General features: G+C 44.0%; 5 protein-coding genes across 5 annotated transcripts; 2 read left to right on the top strand and 3 right to left on the bottom strand.

The window, feature by feature from the left end:
• Positions 1 to 2,208: 2,208 nt before the first annotated feature.
• Positions 2,209 to 2,582, bottom strand: O0I10_006801 (uncharacterized protein; the record flags this gene model as incomplete). The annotated part of the gene is made up of 3 exons (XM_058486826.1): positions 2,209 to 2,280; positions 2,339 to 2,378; positions 2,449 to 2,582. The coding sequence occupies 3 exons, from the start codon at positions 2,580 to 2,582 to the stop codon at positions 2,209 to 2,211; spliced, it is 246 nt and encodes an 81-aa protein (XP_058342412.1).
• Positions 2,583 to 3,639: 1,057 nt separating this feature from the next.
• Positions 3,640 to 6,457, top strand: O0I10_006802 (uncharacterized protein; the record flags this gene model as incomplete). The annotated part of the gene is made up of 9 exons (XM_058486827.1): positions 3,640 to 4,079; positions 4,176 to 4,195; positions 4,251 to 4,327; positions 4,470 to 4,596; positions 4,655 to 5,281; positions 5,345 to 5,702; positions 5,759 to 6,171; positions 6,236 to 6,370; positions 6,435 to 6,457. The coding sequence occupies 9 exons, from the start codon at positions 3,640 to 3,642 to the stop codon at positions 6,455 to 6,457; spliced, it is 2,220 nt and encodes a 739-aa protein (XP_058342413.1).
• Positions 6,458 to 7,022: 565 nt separating this feature from the next.
• O0I10_006803 (elongation factor 2) lies at positions 7,023 to 11,168 on the bottom strand (the record flags this gene model as incomplete). Its single annotated transcript, XM_058486828.1, has 6 exons — positions 7,023 to 9,023; positions 9,092 to 9,336; positions 9,407 to 9,656; positions 9,720 to 9,752; positions 10,193 to 10,305; positions 10,382 to 11,168. 6 exons carry the CDS (start codon positions 11,166 to 11,168, stop codon positions 7,023 to 7,025), a joined length of 3,429 nt encoding a protein of 1,142 aa, XP_058342414.1.
• A 256-nt stretch (positions 11,169 to 11,424) lies between these two features.
• O0I10_006804 (uncharacterized protein) lies at positions 11,425 to 14,364 on the bottom strand (the record flags this gene model as incomplete). The annotated part of the gene is made up of 15 exons (XM_058486829.1): positions 11,425 to 11,709; positions 11,773 to 11,934; positions 12,000 to 12,165; positions 12,224 to 12,332; positions 12,388 to 12,485; positions 12,542 to 12,722; positions 12,779 to 12,824; positions 12,887 to 12,985; positions 13,048 to 13,196; positions 13,256 to 13,457; positions 13,532 to 13,666; positions 13,727 to 13,799; positions 13,864 to 14,036; positions 14,105 to 14,242; positions 14,302 to 14,364. The coding sequence occupies 15 exons, from the start codon at positions 14,362 to 14,364 to the stop codon at positions 11,425 to 11,427; spliced, it is 2,079 nt and encodes a 692-aa protein (XP_058342415.1).
• Positions 14,365 to 14,589: 225 nt separating this feature from the next.
• O0I10_006805 (uncharacterized protein) lies at positions 14,590 to 17,129 on the top strand (the record flags this gene model as incomplete). Its single annotated transcript, XM_058486830.1, has 5 exons — positions 14,590 to 15,312; positions 15,373 to 15,485; positions 15,548 to 15,927; positions 15,988 to 16,444; positions 16,496 to 17,129. 5 exons carry the CDS (start codon positions 14,590 to 14,592, stop codon positions 17,127 to 17,129), a joined length of 2,307 nt encoding a protein of 768 aa, XP_058342416.1.
• Between the last annotated feature and the right edge of the window lie 178 nt (positions 17,130 to 17,307).

Genomic DNA, 17,307 nt, shown 5'->3' on the forward strand with positions numbered 1-17,307 from the left:
CCTCCCATTCCAAAATTTCAAATGAAACATGAGGTCTTTTTTAGATCAACATGATCAGCGTGACCAAGAGCACCTTGTGTGAAAGTTTGAGGTTCGAAAGGGGAAATGTCAATATCAAGGATTGATGTACAGTGTTCATGCATTTATACAAGAGGTGTCCGACCTATTTAATTTCCACTCCTTCCTCTCGCCAACGTCTTGTCTCTTCCACCCATTCTCAACTGTTGGTGCATTCAAGCACAACTACCACCATGCGAACGATTATCCTGCTTCAACCCATCATGTCATTCCTACAACTGCATTGATCCGATTGCCTTTGACTGAATGGCAACTCCATGGCGTGTACACAGCCTTGTTGTCACTCATCTACAACACACGAATCTCTTGACACAACACACGCTCTTGCACGCTCCTCTACCACAACCAATCGTAACAGCATCCATTCTAGCAATTGCTATTAGCAAGGCCTCTACTCCATCGTCTCAAACAGCATTCTTTACTTGCAGCAACTTGACGTACGGCCTTGTTCACGTGAACAGCACCTAGCCACTGTATAGAAGCAGCTTTATTTACGCATTGCAATTTTGTTCAATACATACGATTACTTATGGATATGGATATGGATATGGATATGGATATGGATACTGATTTGGTATATGGGATGGAAGGAATTGGATATACACAACGCGTTGAATTCCCTTGGCTAATTCAGAACGTGCTGTCAAGTTTGGATGGCACCACATCACCCATCCGGTACGCCGCAATGCGAGTAAACTCCAGCTGGTTGAGCTGCATGGAAAATAACCAACAAAGAGAGAAACCAAGGACTGGATGGAAAAAGGAAGAATATCAACAGCAATCTCTAGGGCTGCTTTCTACCCACATATTGGATTTGGGATGGTGATGGTGGATGGATGGCTGCAAATGAGGATCATCTTGATTACTTGTTGCGTTGGAAGCAGGGATGAAGGATTCACCTGGATACAGCTGAGGATCATGATGGATAGGGTGGAATTGACAAAAGGTGTTTACATCTATGGATGATATTGGAATGCTCGAGTTAATGCATGCAGCAGCTACTTTACAATCGCGGATGAAGGAGAATACAATGACGCATTCTTCCCCCTTACCTCTATGTGATTCAACCCCCATACCTCTATTCAATTTACAATGCTGTCCTTTTATCATATTTACTTCATAAACATCCACACTAGAATGTGCTATTCTTTGACGTTCATTGAATGAAATTGGATTCAACAATTATTAAGAAAGGTATCGTTCTATCTTTCATTGTATGTGCAAGATGTGGGTCATTTGGATTACTTTTGGATTAAGAGGGGTGGATTGAAACTTGAAGATTGGCAAGAGGGATCGGATCAGTTGCGTCATCGTACGCATCATTCGCTAAAGCTTCATAGTTCACATGCTATGTAGTAGATGAAAAGCATTGAGAATCCTCTAATGATCGTGTTGCAAAGATAATAAATTCAAGAGTGATGATGCCCAACATTACTGCTTGTTACATAAAAAGCTTAGCTTGGTTCATTGTATGCTTAATTCATTATGTTGAAAAAGAAGAGTGACCTATGATACGATATGGCACGAGCACATTACCACACCATATTTACCACCTATGGTATTCTTCAGCTAACACTATCCTAGGATATCACATACATGAGAACAGAGCATTGCATACAGGCAACCATAGGCGGACATTACTATAGGCAGGCAAGGGAACGATCGATCATGCATCCTCCACCAATAGGAATCATCCTATTTGTTCTGGCAATGTCCATGAGGTAGTAGTTTGGATGATGCCTCTTCATTGCATAAGCTGTCATGGCAAAAATCAGCACCTGTACCCCTTTAAATGATCAGCTCGCGTTATTCAAATTCGAAATCAAATAACGTTTTAGCATCCCATGTCTTCCAAACTTCGTCCTCCACTGATCACAATACATTTATCCCAATGTAAGTATTGCTTGTATCACCAACACCCATTGATCTGCACAATATATATTATATTCATTGCTTGTGATTGGGCTATTACATTGCTTTGGTGTTGAAGATTGTAAAGAAAGGTATGTTTGTAAAACACTGGTTTTCACTTTTTTGCGTCAGAAAGAGAGGCGAAGCACCCTACATGCCATTGCTCGCACCATTACATGTGGAGTGTGCGGTAATGAAAACGCTGTTTTATGGTCGCTTTTACCATCTGTATCGCTCCCATCGGTTCTTGTACTTTTGTTGTAATGCCATCAGCTTGACTTGCTCGCCATCCTGTAGTTGAAATGTGATATCAGTCAAAGGGATATAAAGTTGCACTCATTGTATTTACCTTGACATCTTGCCATGGATACGGGTTTTCCTTATGATCCCTATGTGTATAGAAAAAGGCTGTTACAATCACCAACGATGGCATTTGTCAAGGTAGCCTTATGTACGAACCATGCTACATCGGGTGCCTTGGCAGCGTGCACACCAATGTAAACGGCTCCTGTCAAGGCCCCACCAACAATAACCAGTAATGGTATCACTTCAGGCTTGATGGATTGCTTCGCGAATCGAGAAAGTGCTGACATTTTGGTTGCTATGGAAACTGCTAATTTATATGACAACGATAGAATGAGATGTACAGTATGCTTGTTTGCATACATCACCAACACCACACCACCTTCATTTTATATACACCCTGCTGAGGCAACGCAGTTGAAAAAATCATTCGAGCAAGTTTTGAGCATCACACCACTCTTCACGTCCAAATGTGTGCATCCCCTGTAGCTTTCCGGAAGTGAAGAATGTCATGATACATGTTTGAAGCAAGTGACTCAAACAGGCCGTTTTATCATGTTTAGGTACACAAGACATGTGCATGGATTTGCTAGAGTTGTTGGAAATTCGGGAAGCGCTAAAACGCAAAAAGCTCTTTTGCGGACTTTTTTTTATCCCTTTCAAGTGAAATGCACCTTGTGTGGCGTCAGATGCAAGCTATCGTCATGGTAGTAAAAGAAGCTACAGGTGCATAAAAAGCTTGTGTACCCCGCCCTATGTTGTCTTTTTTACCTTTCTTATCACTATGGATGTATATGTATATATATGTACGTTTACTCGGGTGAGCGCATGAAACGCCGTTCCTGTGAAAAGGTGTGGCAAATGATCTTGGTATGATTGCAAAGGGGACACAAACACGGTAATACGTGTGTCTAAGCGGGATATAATATCCCAGCAAATGATCGGCACCCATTAAAATGGGCTTGTGCAGACTTACGGTACCACACCAGGCACAGGATGTGATGAATTTTTCGCCTACCAATGTTTATGAAAACGGCACCCAATCCTAAAAGGTGAAAGGCCGTATGCATATTTGGTTTGTGTGCGAGTGAACATTGGTATTCAGCTGATTCACCTCCCGAGCTTGTTGTGGGATTACTATTGAGGTACCATGTTTAACGAATCGATAGAGCACATCGCCCTTGCTCTCTCTTTGCTGATTTTTTGCTCCGGCCCAAAACAACATGGACAACATCAGTCCGAATCCTTGATTTGTATTTTTCCTTTTTCTTCTTCTTTCCCCCTCACTTGTCATCGCTAGTGTTCCTGGGTGCAGACATCCCTCTGTTTACTTGCTGAGACAATATCATGGCAAACACTCCTCGAGGATTGACTATTAGTCGTCCTGGACGGCATCATCATCATCAACAGCGACATCTTCCCCATGTGCAACATCATCCATTTGATATCGAGGCATCCCCTACCTTTGATGGTGAAGAGGTTTTTGAAGCATCAGATCAACGATCCACTCGGCTTAGTCACCGTTCATCTCGATCATCCTTTACGCATGGTTCATCTTTACGACGTCGTGCCTCACATGTTGTTCATGATCGCTTTGGTCGTCCTTTGCGTGCCAAAATTGGTCATGAGACCTTTGGTGATATCGTGTTGCATCCCATCAAGGAATTTGAAGCCCATCGTCAACGTGTACAAGAATTCAAAGAAGAACGTGAACATTGGGAGAAGGAACATCATCTCAAAGCAGCACCTGTAGATGGGGATGCCGTATCGTTAAGCACTGCACATCTGTAAATACCATTTTGGGAAGGGAGAGTAACAGGATCATGAGCATGAATCAACTCACACACTTCCATTTTCCCTTGTTTTGCCACACATGAATGTAGGGAGCCGATGGTGCGCTGTGGTAAGTGTTTGAAACGTCAACAAAGAGCTCCAATACCTAATCCACAATGTGGCAGTGATCCATTTTCGGCACTTGATGGGTGATCAGAAAATTCGTATCACCGATGATGTTGTTGAGAAGCTCAAAGATCCGGTAAGTTTGAAGATTTTTGTGATGCGCGTGTGTGCTTCAGCCTTCTTGGCGGCTTTGCCCCATTCTCGGGTCTAATGTAATGGGAGATCTTGTACCACATTTACTAACGCGGATGTGATCGGCTCTCCGCCAATGCATGTAGCTACTCCTAAGTGATGAAGAAATCCTCACCTTACGTGTTATCAAGAACACTGATGATCTTATTGACTTTTTCCACAAGACGCGTCGCATGTACTCGCTCAAAATTCATAAGGCTGTGCCCAATAAGAGTAGGTTGCATTTGTTTGTTGACAAAAGCAGCATGATCATTGATCTTTTTTGATGCAGAACGAGAGATAGCGCCATCTGAGACAATCGTGCAACAACAAAAACAGCAGCAACAGCAACCTGAACAAGAAGAGAAGCAGCAACCAGAAACACAGCAACCTGTTGATTCAAATGAAAAACCACAACTTCTTCAACCACCAACAGAGCAGGCTCTTCAAAAGCGTTCCATGACAGCTGATGGTGACATGGCACCCATCGTCATTGATTTGAGCGAAAATGTGTATCTTGAAATCAAGTTTTATTTGCCTGACGACGAGGATGAAGAGAGAGGTCCTAGTCGACGCCCCATTTTCATGCTACCAGATCCCGATCTTTCGGATGAAATTGGTGAAGAAACATCCGCCACGTGGCTTGAGCTATTTGGTGATGTGTTTTATGTTGGTATCCTTGCCACTTTTACGCATGAACACCACATTGTGGATCAAGAGCAATTGGGTATCTATGCTTCGTGGTTTGTAGTCATGTGGTGGACATGGTGTGCCAGCGCTTTATACTCGTCTCGATACGACAATGCGGATGTTGTGCATCACATTTATAAGGTTATTGAGTTGTGTGGTCTTGTCGGCATGGCCGGTGCAAGCAGTGACTTTTGGAACAACCCACGTGGCTTTATTATCGGTTATATGGGTAAGTGACAACTATAATGCAACCTTATTATCACACGCTTTGATACTAAATTGCCATGTATAGTTATGAAAGCAGTGCTGTTGGTTGAATACAGCGTTGTATTGATACCAGCTTTCATATCGGGATCCAAGGCACGCACTGCATTGGCTGGCTATGTTAGTGCTCACGCTCTTGCATTGTTGCTATGGGGTATCTCGTTGCTATTCCCAGATGACCGTGGATCAAGATTTGGCTTGTGGTATGTGTCCATCTTTGTTGAAGTCCTTGTGCACATGGTCTTTATGAAGACAAATGAGCAAGTATCCTTGGGTGCAAGCCATTTGGGTGAGCGTTTTGCGTTGTTTACCATCATTGTATTGGGTGAAAATTGCATGGGCTTCATCCGCACTGTCATGGAAACGGGAACAGAAACACGCGTCGTGTAAGTACAACGCCTTCATTATTATCCACAACCATGCTCACGTTGTTGCATTATAGCATCGCAAACATGTTTGGCCTTGTTATCATTTTCTTGTACTTTTTCATGTACTTTGATGATTTCAGCAAAGAAGTGTTGAGCCAAGTCCGTATGAGCCAATTATGGATGTACCTGCATTTCCCACTCCACCTATGCCAGGTCGCTTTTGGTATTGCTCTCAGCGACACCATTAGCATTTATGCAGAAGGTGGTGCCGCTGCACTCTTGGAAGGCGTTGAGGAAGCAACAGCGGAGCACAGCACTAGTACCTTATTCAAAGCACTCGCTCAAACAGCATCGGCAGTGGCATCGGAGGAATCTCCCTTGAGCCATATTGATCCAAGCTATGTGTATAAATCATTTTGGGTTGCCGGAGGTCTTATCCTTATCCTGAATGCATTGATCAAGCTCGTCAACACCGAAGTCGAAGGAGGTGAGTGATAAGGCAGCAATTGCAACATGAATTAATACTAACATACACACGTGGCATTATACAGCTAAAATGGCATCCATTGTTTGCACTGCACGTGTGCTTAATGCTATCATTTTCTTTGCATTAACAAGCACCTCTTATGAAACACTCGATGGTCTCGCCATGTTGGGTATCATGGCTGCATGTTTAGGAGTACAAGGTAAGTCATTGCGCTAAGGCACAAATTGCTATACAACATACTAATAACGTTATCCGCTTTATAGCTGTCATTGATCTCCTTGATTAGACGTTACACACAACAGCTCATGCCTCTTATTAGATACCTCCTTCATTCCTGTATTGTATTCCAAGTATCTTAGTAAAGTTATACAATGGTCATCGTCGTATGGCCATATTTATTACGTATGTGTGTGGTGCTCGTATTTGGTTATAGATGTAAATTGGCATGGCGGGTGATTTAGAGTAGAAGGTGGATCCTTGTAAATGCATCATATACCAAAGCTTTCTTCATTTTGCTTGACAAGAATGCTGTATTATCATTTGAATCGATAAACAAAAAGCTCGTCGAACGAAGACAGCTATAAGAATGAAGGTTTATGCACTACGGCATCAACACAAAACGTATACTTGAAGCAAAATCATATAGCCAACCCATATCCCAATCACTTGAAATGTTATCACTGGTGTAAATCCCTTGGAACAAAAAGAATTTATTTCTCCTTTATGTGCAGTAGAGCGACGCGCTTTAAAAAAGAACGAGGATATTATGCACGAATTGCAAATGGTTGAGGATGGTGGAAGAGGAAATGTGTATAATAAAAAGGTCTAGAAAAAGGACGAGTCTATGCAATTTACAACTTGTCGTAGTACTTGTCAAGGCCAGGAATGTCCTCAACAAGACCCTTTCTCTTACGGACGGCACGGATGATGTCGTAGACCTTGTTACCAGGGGTCAAAGGATCACCGCTCATAGCAGACCAGTGGTCGAAGACGGCTTGAGGGAAAGCTTGACCAGCGGTGGCAGCACGAAGATCAGCAGTGAAGCCGAAAGATTCGTTGACGGGCATGTGAGCCTTGACGGTCATCATAGGAGTACCAGGACGTTGTTCTTCAGAGAAGACAACACCACGGCGACGGTTGAGAACAGAGTAGATACCACCAATGGCGCTTTCGGGAACTTGGATTTCGACAAGGTACATGGGCTCTTGGATACCAGGTTGAGCGGTGAGCATGGAAGCATACACAACACGGCGGAAGGTAGGAATGATTTGACCACCACCACGATGGATAGCATCAGCGTGAAGAGTGACATCAAGAATGTTGAAGCGGGTACCACGCAAGTTTTCTTCGGCAAGAGGACCTTCCTTGGTAGCCCATTGGAAAGCAGCAACACAAGAGTCCTTGATTTCGTTCAAGTATTGAACAGCCTTGGTGACATCAACAACAAGGTTGGGACCAGTGGCATCGGGACCGAAACACCAAATCTTACGGGCCTCAGTAACATCCCACTCATACTTATCAGCAAGGATACGAGCACGAGCCTTGAAATCATCCTTGGGACCAATCTTGCCAGCTTCGATCTCGTTAGCAAGCTCATCATCCAAAGGTGCGGCACGCATGTAGATACGGTTGTGCTTGTTGGGAGACTTGGACAAACAATCCATGGAAGACTCAGCAGTGACGGTCTCACGGTATTGGACAACGGGGTCACCAGTGCGAATAGGGACTTGAGCGTGATCCTCTTCAAGATCCTTCAAGATAATTTCCAAGTGAAGTTCACCAGCACCAGCAACAATGTGTTCACCAGAGTCAGAGGTGTAGGTCAAGACACAAGGATCGGACTTGGCAAGACGCTTAAGGCCTTCAACGAGCTTGGGCAAATCGTTGGCGTTCTTGACATCAACGGCAACTTGCACAACAGGAGAAACAGAGAACTTCATGACCTTCATATTGTGAGCGGACTCGGAGGTGGTGATGGTACCAGACTTGACCAAGAATTGATCAACACCAACAAGACCAATAATGTTACCAGCAGGGCAGTCATCAATGGCTTCAGTGTTACGGCCCATCATAAGAACGGTACGTTGAATGGACTTGATAGCCAAATCGTTCTTTTGACCAGGGACGTAGTTAGGACCTTGGATGCGGACCTTAAGACCAGCACGGATGGTACCAGAGAAGACACGACCGAAAGCGTAGAAACGACCCTTATCGGAGGTAGGAACCATCTTGGAGACGTACATCATAAGAGGACCGTTGGGGTCACAATCACGGATACCAACAGCGCACTCATCATCAGTAGGACCTTCGTACAAGTTGACAACACGGTACTTTTGGGCAGTGACGGGGGAAGGCAAGTGGATACAGATCATTTCCAAAAGGGCATCACCAGCAGGCAAGAACTTGCGCATGACAACCTTAAGAAGTTGCTTGCCCTCAAGATCCTTCTCATCGTTGGTAAGCTTGATCTCGAGCTTCTCCAAAAGAGTGGCGGTTTGGTCCTTCTTGAAGTTCATGATAGAGTCGAAGATTCTGTAGATGGGGTCCAAAACGAACATGTTGAAGGCACGATCCAATTGCTTGCCATCAGCATCAGTGCCCTTGTTGGTCCACTTCTTGGTCTTAGGGTTGAAGTAGCTCTCACCCCAAAGACGTTGCATCATCTTCTCCTTGTCAACACCGAACTTCTTAGAGTAGCGGACAGCGAATTGGCGAAGAGTGAAACCCCAACCGTGGAGACCGGAAGCGAAAGCAACGGTACCCTTCTCAGGATAGACTTGGACATCACCAAGAGCTTCATCAAAGTAGGTGGCAATGATGACGTTGACGGATTCGATGGTACGGGAGAAAGCCTAAATAAAGGAATAAAAGATGAATAAAGCCATTCAACATTGATAAAGATGATGAATAATATACATACGTTGTAGAGTTCTTCCTTCTCCAATTGCAATTCGAGCAAAGCACGATCGATCTTGTTGATGACAATGACGGGCTTGATACGCTCACCAAGGGCTTGACGCAAGACGGTCTCGGTTTGGACACAGACACCTTCAATACAATCGACGACAACAAGAGCACCATCAGTGACACGAAGGGCAGCAGTGACTTCAGAAGAGAAATCAACGTGACCAGGAGAATCAATCAAGTTGATCAAGAATTCGTGGCCTATCATATAGAAAGAAGAGGTATTAGTCAATCAAAGGTTCGTATCATCCTTTACATGCAAACAACATACCATCGACCTTTTGGCCCTTGATTTCCTCAACATCCTTGGGATCAGCCAAAGGGAAATACATGGAGATAGCAGTGGACTTGATGGTAATACCACGCTCTTGTTCATCCTTACGGGTATCCATGAAACGAGTTTCACCAGCACGACCGGCAGAGATAATACCAGCCTTGGACACCAAAGAGTCGGTCAAAGTCGACTTGCCGTGATCGACGTGAGCAATGACGGACATGTTACGGACATTGGTAACTTTGTCCTATGGGAAAAAGGATGAGTAAAGCTGCTGCGGATGCTTATCAATGGGTGCATTTCAACTTACCATCAAACCACGGATCTCCTCAACAGTAAAGTTCTAGACGATGGAATCATAGCAATGAGACGACTGTTTGGTGTTGTTAGAGAAGAGCTTTTTAGACACTTACCACTATTCATGACAAGCAATAAACAAAACCAGCCAATGTGGGAAAGAGAGAGAATAGAGTTTGTTAGAAATGATTCCCACACACATTCATCCAAAGGACCCGTGATCCATCCATCAACAACAGATGCAATCCAAGATGCCTTTTTGATGTATTCGCCATATTCACTTACCCATATTGACTTGATTGAGATGCGAAGGGAGTGAAGGAAGGAACTTCTTGGTTGCCGCCGTATCTCCCCTCCTCTTGCTCGATCGTGCGGACAACGAAAAAATCCGATCAGCCCCTCGATTTCGCCCCGTACGATCGTCTCTCCAAATCATGTCGCTTTACGCCGAGGTGCCTTACTGTAAAGCACTGTAGCACATATCACCATCATTGCTCCCATCATAAAAAACCATGAAGGTTCAAAATCAAGGAAATAAAAACTGATAGCGCTTGACAATATAATGGATACACTCGTAGCAAACGCTTTGGAAATGTTATCTATCATCATCATCATCATAAACAAATAAGTGTTAGCCAATCTATGCACGTGTCCTCCTATCTTTGCTGCACCCACCTGCATATTTCACCACCATGGCAACCACAAGACCACCTAAGGCTTGGTTAAAGATAACAAGCCATGTAAGCCAATGATATCCAACAAAGAATCCCTGCTCCATCACGCGAGATCCATCATTTGTCGCCATAGCCACCACTGAAAACATTAATGCAAATACACCGAGCTGTAAATTGCGTACCCACATGGATGTGGTGGTTCTTTTCAAAAGGCGTTCAAAATAGCATCCTGCAAATCCTGAAGAGACACAGCTTGCAAGTACAGCCACAAGCCCCAGTAATGGGTTTTCACTTTTAGATGTCTCCAGTGTCTTTTGTTCCACCTGTAGCTGCACAAGGGTGACGCCAACCATGAGTAACACGAGGGCAATCCATTGGGTAGTGTCAATCGTACGTCCAAGAAGCACAATCGAAAACACAGCCGTTGATAGTGTCTTGAGTTGGTAGGTCACTTGAAATGCTGCTGCTTCCAGATTGCTCAAAGCCACGTACAACCAATTGTTCTGCAGCGCATACAATCCTGCTGGCACAGCCATTTTTAACGCTTCCTTGCTCAACACGTCGCACCGTATGGCATGTCTGAAACGGAGTGGCTGCTCCATATACAATGCTATCAAGCATACAATCATCTTGATCACTTCCGCCATCACAACAGCCGTCGATGCAATATACATTGGCTCATCATCATCCGCCTTGGATGTGCGTGAGTATCGTAGCATGAGCACTAAAGCGGTATTTTGTGCAACCAAGATGCCGAGTGCCAATTGTTTACGTGTGGCGCCATGCATCCTGCTTCCTCCTACTCCTCTATGCTCTATATTATATGAAGAATGTAAACCATACTTGTCATGATCACGATGGTATAACTACCTGACGCAATCGTTGCGTTACGTATGCTGGTTGGTAACATTCGTTCTTTGTTACGAAACATAGAAGGAAAGACATGCATGCATTGGTGTTTGGAATTTTTGCTGCACTCGAATAAATTCATCTTTGTTTACATTGGACACAACAAAGTTACATGAAACATGGTATCTATTCTCTCTAGCAACGTTTAAAGATCCTGAACAAGGCACTTAGACTCGTCAATGGTTTAACGTATCCAGCTTCAGCATCGGCTACATGTTCTGGTGCCACGAATTGGGATGTCTTGAAACTTGGGAAAATGAGATGCTGCACTTGCCATCGGTACTTTTCATGCTCTTGTCGATATTGTCGTTTCTCGGTCTCGGAAGCTGCTGGTGGTTCCAATGGTGGTTCAGCGCTATAAAAGATGGCAAGCTCACGTGCAACACCATCAAAGCATTTTTCCTCATTCACCCAATCAACCTGAAAAATAAATCAAATGAGCCACCCACATGGTTTGTATCAGCCATTGTATACCCCTTTTACCTCGGTGCCCAGCCGTAATAAAAAGAGTGGCAGCTTGTCCATGGTTGGAATATAGCCTTTGAGCAGCATGGGTAACTCAATGAGATAGCCGTCGGATGCAATTTTGACACCAAAGTGATCATAGAGCAAATCAGCACGTGATACCAGCATGTTTGTGATTTCCTAAAATATCCCCATGGTAAGCATACATTCATTGTAAGCAGCACCAACAATGACCCACAACATACCCCTGCCACATGATCCTTCGATCCCAATTCAGGTGGTAGTGTTCCTTTGTGTTCCTCCGTATCCAATGCAATCATGATACAATCAAAGACCACCAATGGTATGGTAAGTTTGAGCCGGCCAAAGTTGCTGAATTCTGCAAGCACAACCTGATAAAAGAGCTCTTCACTACACGATCGATGTTAGTCGCTATGATGGATACCTTCTTTTTCTTCCCTGAGCATACCTGAACACTGCATAGTTGATGAGATAAAGGTCGCGCATATGCTGAATGAGTGCAAGGGTATCATCGATACAACCAACAAATGTATGATTGCTCAACACGGTTGTCAAAGCTAGTTTTACATCATGTCAGTCACCTCTAATCGGCATATCCAAATGAAAACTTACTATTGTGCTTTGAACGGTTCACTGCTGCCCTTAATCTGTCAATGCTCTTGATCCTCACAGTAATCCTTGGTCTCTTTGTTGCACGCGTTTCAGTTGATCTACATGGGACGTAAGAAGGCAGCCCTTGTTGTATATCGGATATATGATAACGTACGGTTCTTGAACAATGTCCATAGGTTGAGGATGACTGCTGCTGCTGCTTGATTCGGCTATGTTGTAGTCTTCTCTTGGACTTGAAAGAATCGGTCGTCGCTGCACATAGGTATCCAAGGTCTTTGCTCTGCTGTCGGTTCGCACCATGTTGTATGCTGCCACCTTTTTGCCCTTATCAGATCCTAAATGTTATATACCATGAGTGGAAGAAATGCCACAATTTGAATAAGCGACATACTGGGAGAATCCTTTTCAGGGACCGGAGGTGCTCCAGGAAGTGCAGACTAGAATGAGAGAGAAGGTTACCAGGGTATCTATTATCATACAAAGATCTTCAAAAACTTACCTGGGTATAGAATGTACGTGAGTAATTGGCGTTTTCAAGTCGCTCTTGCATTGTCTTTGTGATCGCATCCACAATTCGGTCTTCATTAAGCAACGTCACCTAGCATAGCGAATCTATAATCAGTCCATGTAATCCCTTGGCATGTATAAATACCCACTCACCTCTCGCTTGGTTGGGTGAACATTAACATCCACATTCCTTGGATTCACTTCCAGACTCAAGTATACAAATGGATGACTTCCCTTGGGTAGCAATAGTGAGTAGACGTCGTCGATTGCCTTTTTCAAGCTTGAGCTTTCCACTGAGCGATCTATATCCATGGGTGTGTATAAGTATGCTTCAAGTACAAATGACATCCCACTCACTTACGGTTGATGAACAATAAGAATCGCATGCGCTTCTCGCTATAATCAGCACTTGTGATAAGGCCAGTCATTTTGCAACCCAATATCGGATAATCCTCCTCCACTGATAACAATTCATTCGCCACCGTCGATCCATATATCAGTCGAATGGTATCCTTGGCATTGTTTGTGGTGCTAGTTTGGATATCCGCAGTGGTGGCATCACGCTAGACCAGGAAGGGAAATCAATAACAGTAAAAGACCACATCATCTTGCATAAATAAATAAGCATGTACTGTACCTTTTTGCATGTAAATCCCACGGAGGAATTATGAATGGCATATCTCCCGACAACATCCAAGATACGGTTATATTCTTCGCTGGGTGACTTGAAGGACTTGAGTCGCGTCGGCATATCATAAAAGAGATCTTCGGCCTTGAAATCATCATCATTATCAATATCAACATTACAGGAAAAAAGCGATCCGTTGCTTACCATGATTTGTGTACCATCATTGCCAGCACAAGGCCTTGGATCACCATTCAATTCGCCATCAGTATACGTTGCTCTAGGAGAATGATTGTGTATAAGGATTCATTGTGCTCCGAAGGATATGCATTTGGGGGACTTACTTGAACGCGGCTTGAGAACCACGCGTCTTGGTCGTGATTGTGAGATGGGCCACGTGTGATATACTTGCTAATGCTTCGCCACGAAAGCCATAGGTACCAATTTGTTGTAAGTCATCATAGGTTCTGAGCTTGCTTGTCGTATGGCGTCTGCAAACAATGGGTAGATCTTCACGCTAAGATGATTGACAAGCCATAATGAATAAGCCTGTATGATTCATGCATTCCTTTTGCAAAGACTTACTCGAATACCATGACCATTATCATGTATCTGTAACAACTTCAATCCACCATCTTTGGCAAGGATACTGATATTCGTCGCACCAGCGTCGAGCGAGTTCTCGATCAGTTCTTTAAGAGCACCTGCTGGTCGTGGCACGATCTGTTTTTTTCTCCATGAGCGATAAAGCCATTGACCCATTCTTTAACGAGAGCACTTGCCTCACCAGCTGCAATGCGGTTGATTACTTGAGTATCGAGAGGTCGGATTTGTGGTATGTCCATATTATGCGTGTGTATGTGTGGGTGTTGGTGGGTGGTATTGATGCGATAGAGAGAGAGAGGGAGGGAGGGAGCGGTCTTTGACCAAAAAGAGAAAGGGGCTGCTGCTGCTTTGACGCACGACAACTTCTTAAACCAGACTCACACACAAGCCAATTCCACAAGGCCAATTGGACACGACGCAACCCCATTCACACAACACGCCTCACATTCCATACGACCCCTCCAATGAGAAAGGAACTCAAAATCAAAGATTGCACACTACGACAATGGCCAAGTGACCGTACCATATTGGACCAAGTCAAGGGATTCGTGCGAACGGCTGGCAATGTATACAATTCGCCTCAACTTGTCAGCGTTGAATTCTTGCATTGTCGAATGATGCAGGAGAATCCGTCACGTTGTTATGCGTCGCGTATCAAGCAGCACAAGACATTGAAGCGGTTCCTGGAGACGCAGTATATGTGGGGATGTTTGGGTGACGACTTGACTGAGTCACTTGACTGGGGATACGAGATCTTTGAATCGAGCGTGGAATACATCAAGGATCCTCGCTATGCACAGGGCATCTTGCCTCATATCAACATGATAAGAAAAGGATCACCGAATGGAGCACTCTTAGTATCCTATCCAAGCATCTACAGCCATCACTTTATTCCAAGTATTCGTCAAAAGTTCTGGAATGGTACACAAAAAGCAGCATCATCCCCATCAGATCGTCTTCATGCCGTTTATCATGCTCATTGTGTTCGACCCTCGCCACCACCACGACAACAACAACAACAACAATCAGCCACTCCTTCTTCAGTCACTGCCGTGGTCAATGGCACCTCATTACTACCATCTCATACCCCATCATCGTCTTCATCGTCATCCAACGCACCTCGTGCTATTCATATCCCGTTATCATGGGCATTAAAGCTCTCGAATGAAATTGATACGCATTTTAAGGTAAGCTTGTAGGGGACAGGTAATGAATGATAAGGACTAACCTCATGCATACAACAACAGGCATCCATACCCAATGAACAAGTGGCAACAAAGCGTGAGAAGCTTGTTACAAAGATCACCAATATGCTTCGAGAAGAGTTCCCGAATACGAATCTACGGGTTGAAATGTTTGGGTAGGTGCAGTAGTAGTATCAAAAGGCATGTTCCCATTTGCTGACTTTATACATGTATTTAGCTCATCGGCAAATGGACTCGATTTTAAGCACTCTGATCTCGATTTATGCATCATTGTACCTCAACAACAGCTGCAATTCGACAAGATATGCAACATCGGGCGTCTATCCAGGCTGCCGAATTCATACTACAACATGCGATTCCTCAGAAAGAAGCTCAACCAGATCGGGATGAGAAATGTGGAAGCTGTACCCAATGCATCGGTTCCTATTTGCAAGTTTGAAGATCCTCGATTGAATATCAAATGCGACATCAATACAGCCAATGATATGGGTGTGGAAAACTCAAAGTTCCTTCGCACCTATGCACTCTTTGATCCAAGAGTTCGTCCTTTTCTCTACGCTCTCAAACATTTCACCAAACGTCGCCATATCAACAATGGTAAGATGAACCTTCCCCCCTTTTTTTATATGCATGGTGACTCATGGTATCTATCTTTAGCTGCCAATGGCACACTCAGCAGTTACACTTATGTCTTGATGGCTCTCTTTTATTTGATGCAATGCGATCCACCCGTCATTCCAAACCTGCAACGGCTTGATACTACCGGTCATCGATGTCACATTTCAACGTGTCGTTCCTATCAAGGAAAAAGGAAGCTCACGGTCCACAAGAAGCAAGTCGTCCAGTTTGATGTATCTTATCATACATGTGTTACGGCTGTCAATTCACACGCTGAAATGCAACAAACGATTGGGAAAGCGACAGGCTGGTTTGTCAAAAACAAGCAATCTGTGGGTGATCTCTTGGTGGGATTCTTTGCGTATTATTCAGAGAAATTCAGTTTCGGGCGAAGTGCAATATCGCTATCTGAAGGAGCGCCTATACAACGTCGACCAGCATGGCACAATCATGAAATTGCTGTACAAGATCCATTCATCAAAGATCGTAATGTTGCGTAAGTGGAACTATGTTGGGGATACAACATTGTTTATTAATATAACATTAGGGCTTCATGCAAAGGAACGGGTTTTATGGCAGTATTGGATGAATTCCACCGTGCTCATCAAATGTTGATTCAAGGCCATTCATTCGCTGATGTCTGTATCAAACCAGAGGATGAACCTCGCAAGCAAACCGCCCCCAAATCTTCTTCTTCATCATCATCATCCCAGAGACGTGATGCGAGATTAGAAGACGCCTCCCAAAGATTTGATGCGAGATCACAAGCAGCCCGGTTCATTCCATTACCCGATGACAGGGAGGCTATGACCGCATTCTTGGCCGAAATGATGAGGAGCATGACAATCGACGATCTAGTAAAGTATAATCGCTATTCCACTGCGCTGCCTTCAAGTGGTCTTCAAGCATCACTCACGCTTGCTGGTATCGATCCTTTCGATCGCGTGGATTTACAGTCTGCATTGGATCCTTACGGCGCCGTTGTCGATGCTGAGCACAAATACACCAAACACGGTGAGCTGGAACTACGCGTGCTTGTTAATTTGGATGAAGATTTGGATGAAGACGAACTGCCTGAAGAACTCGAATTTGAAACAGTGATATTGGAAAGAGTTGGCAGAGTGCGAAGGAAGAAAGGAAAACTTGTAGCTAGATATGAAGCAAGTGATTATCTGTTTTAGTTGTTTGAGCTACAATCATGTCATAAATGTTTTTGGGCACACTTGGCTGTTGTTGGTTATCTATCGAAGATGTATAGAGTGCTGGTATTTGGATATGCTGATCGAGGGTAGTGTGGTCATTTATCGACAATGAGCCAAATAATCAATCCACATGGCCATTGTTGCTGGGTTCTTTGTA

The sequence above is a fragment of the Lichtheimia ornata genome, assembly GCF_029851405.1.
Source record: "Lichtheimia ornata isolate CBS 291.66 chromosome Unknown scaffold00031, whole genome shotgun sequence".
Taxonomy (NCBI): domain Eukaryota; kingdom Fungi; phylum Mucoromycota; class Mucoromycetes; order Mucorales; family Lichtheimiaceae; genus Lichtheimia; species Lichtheimia ornata.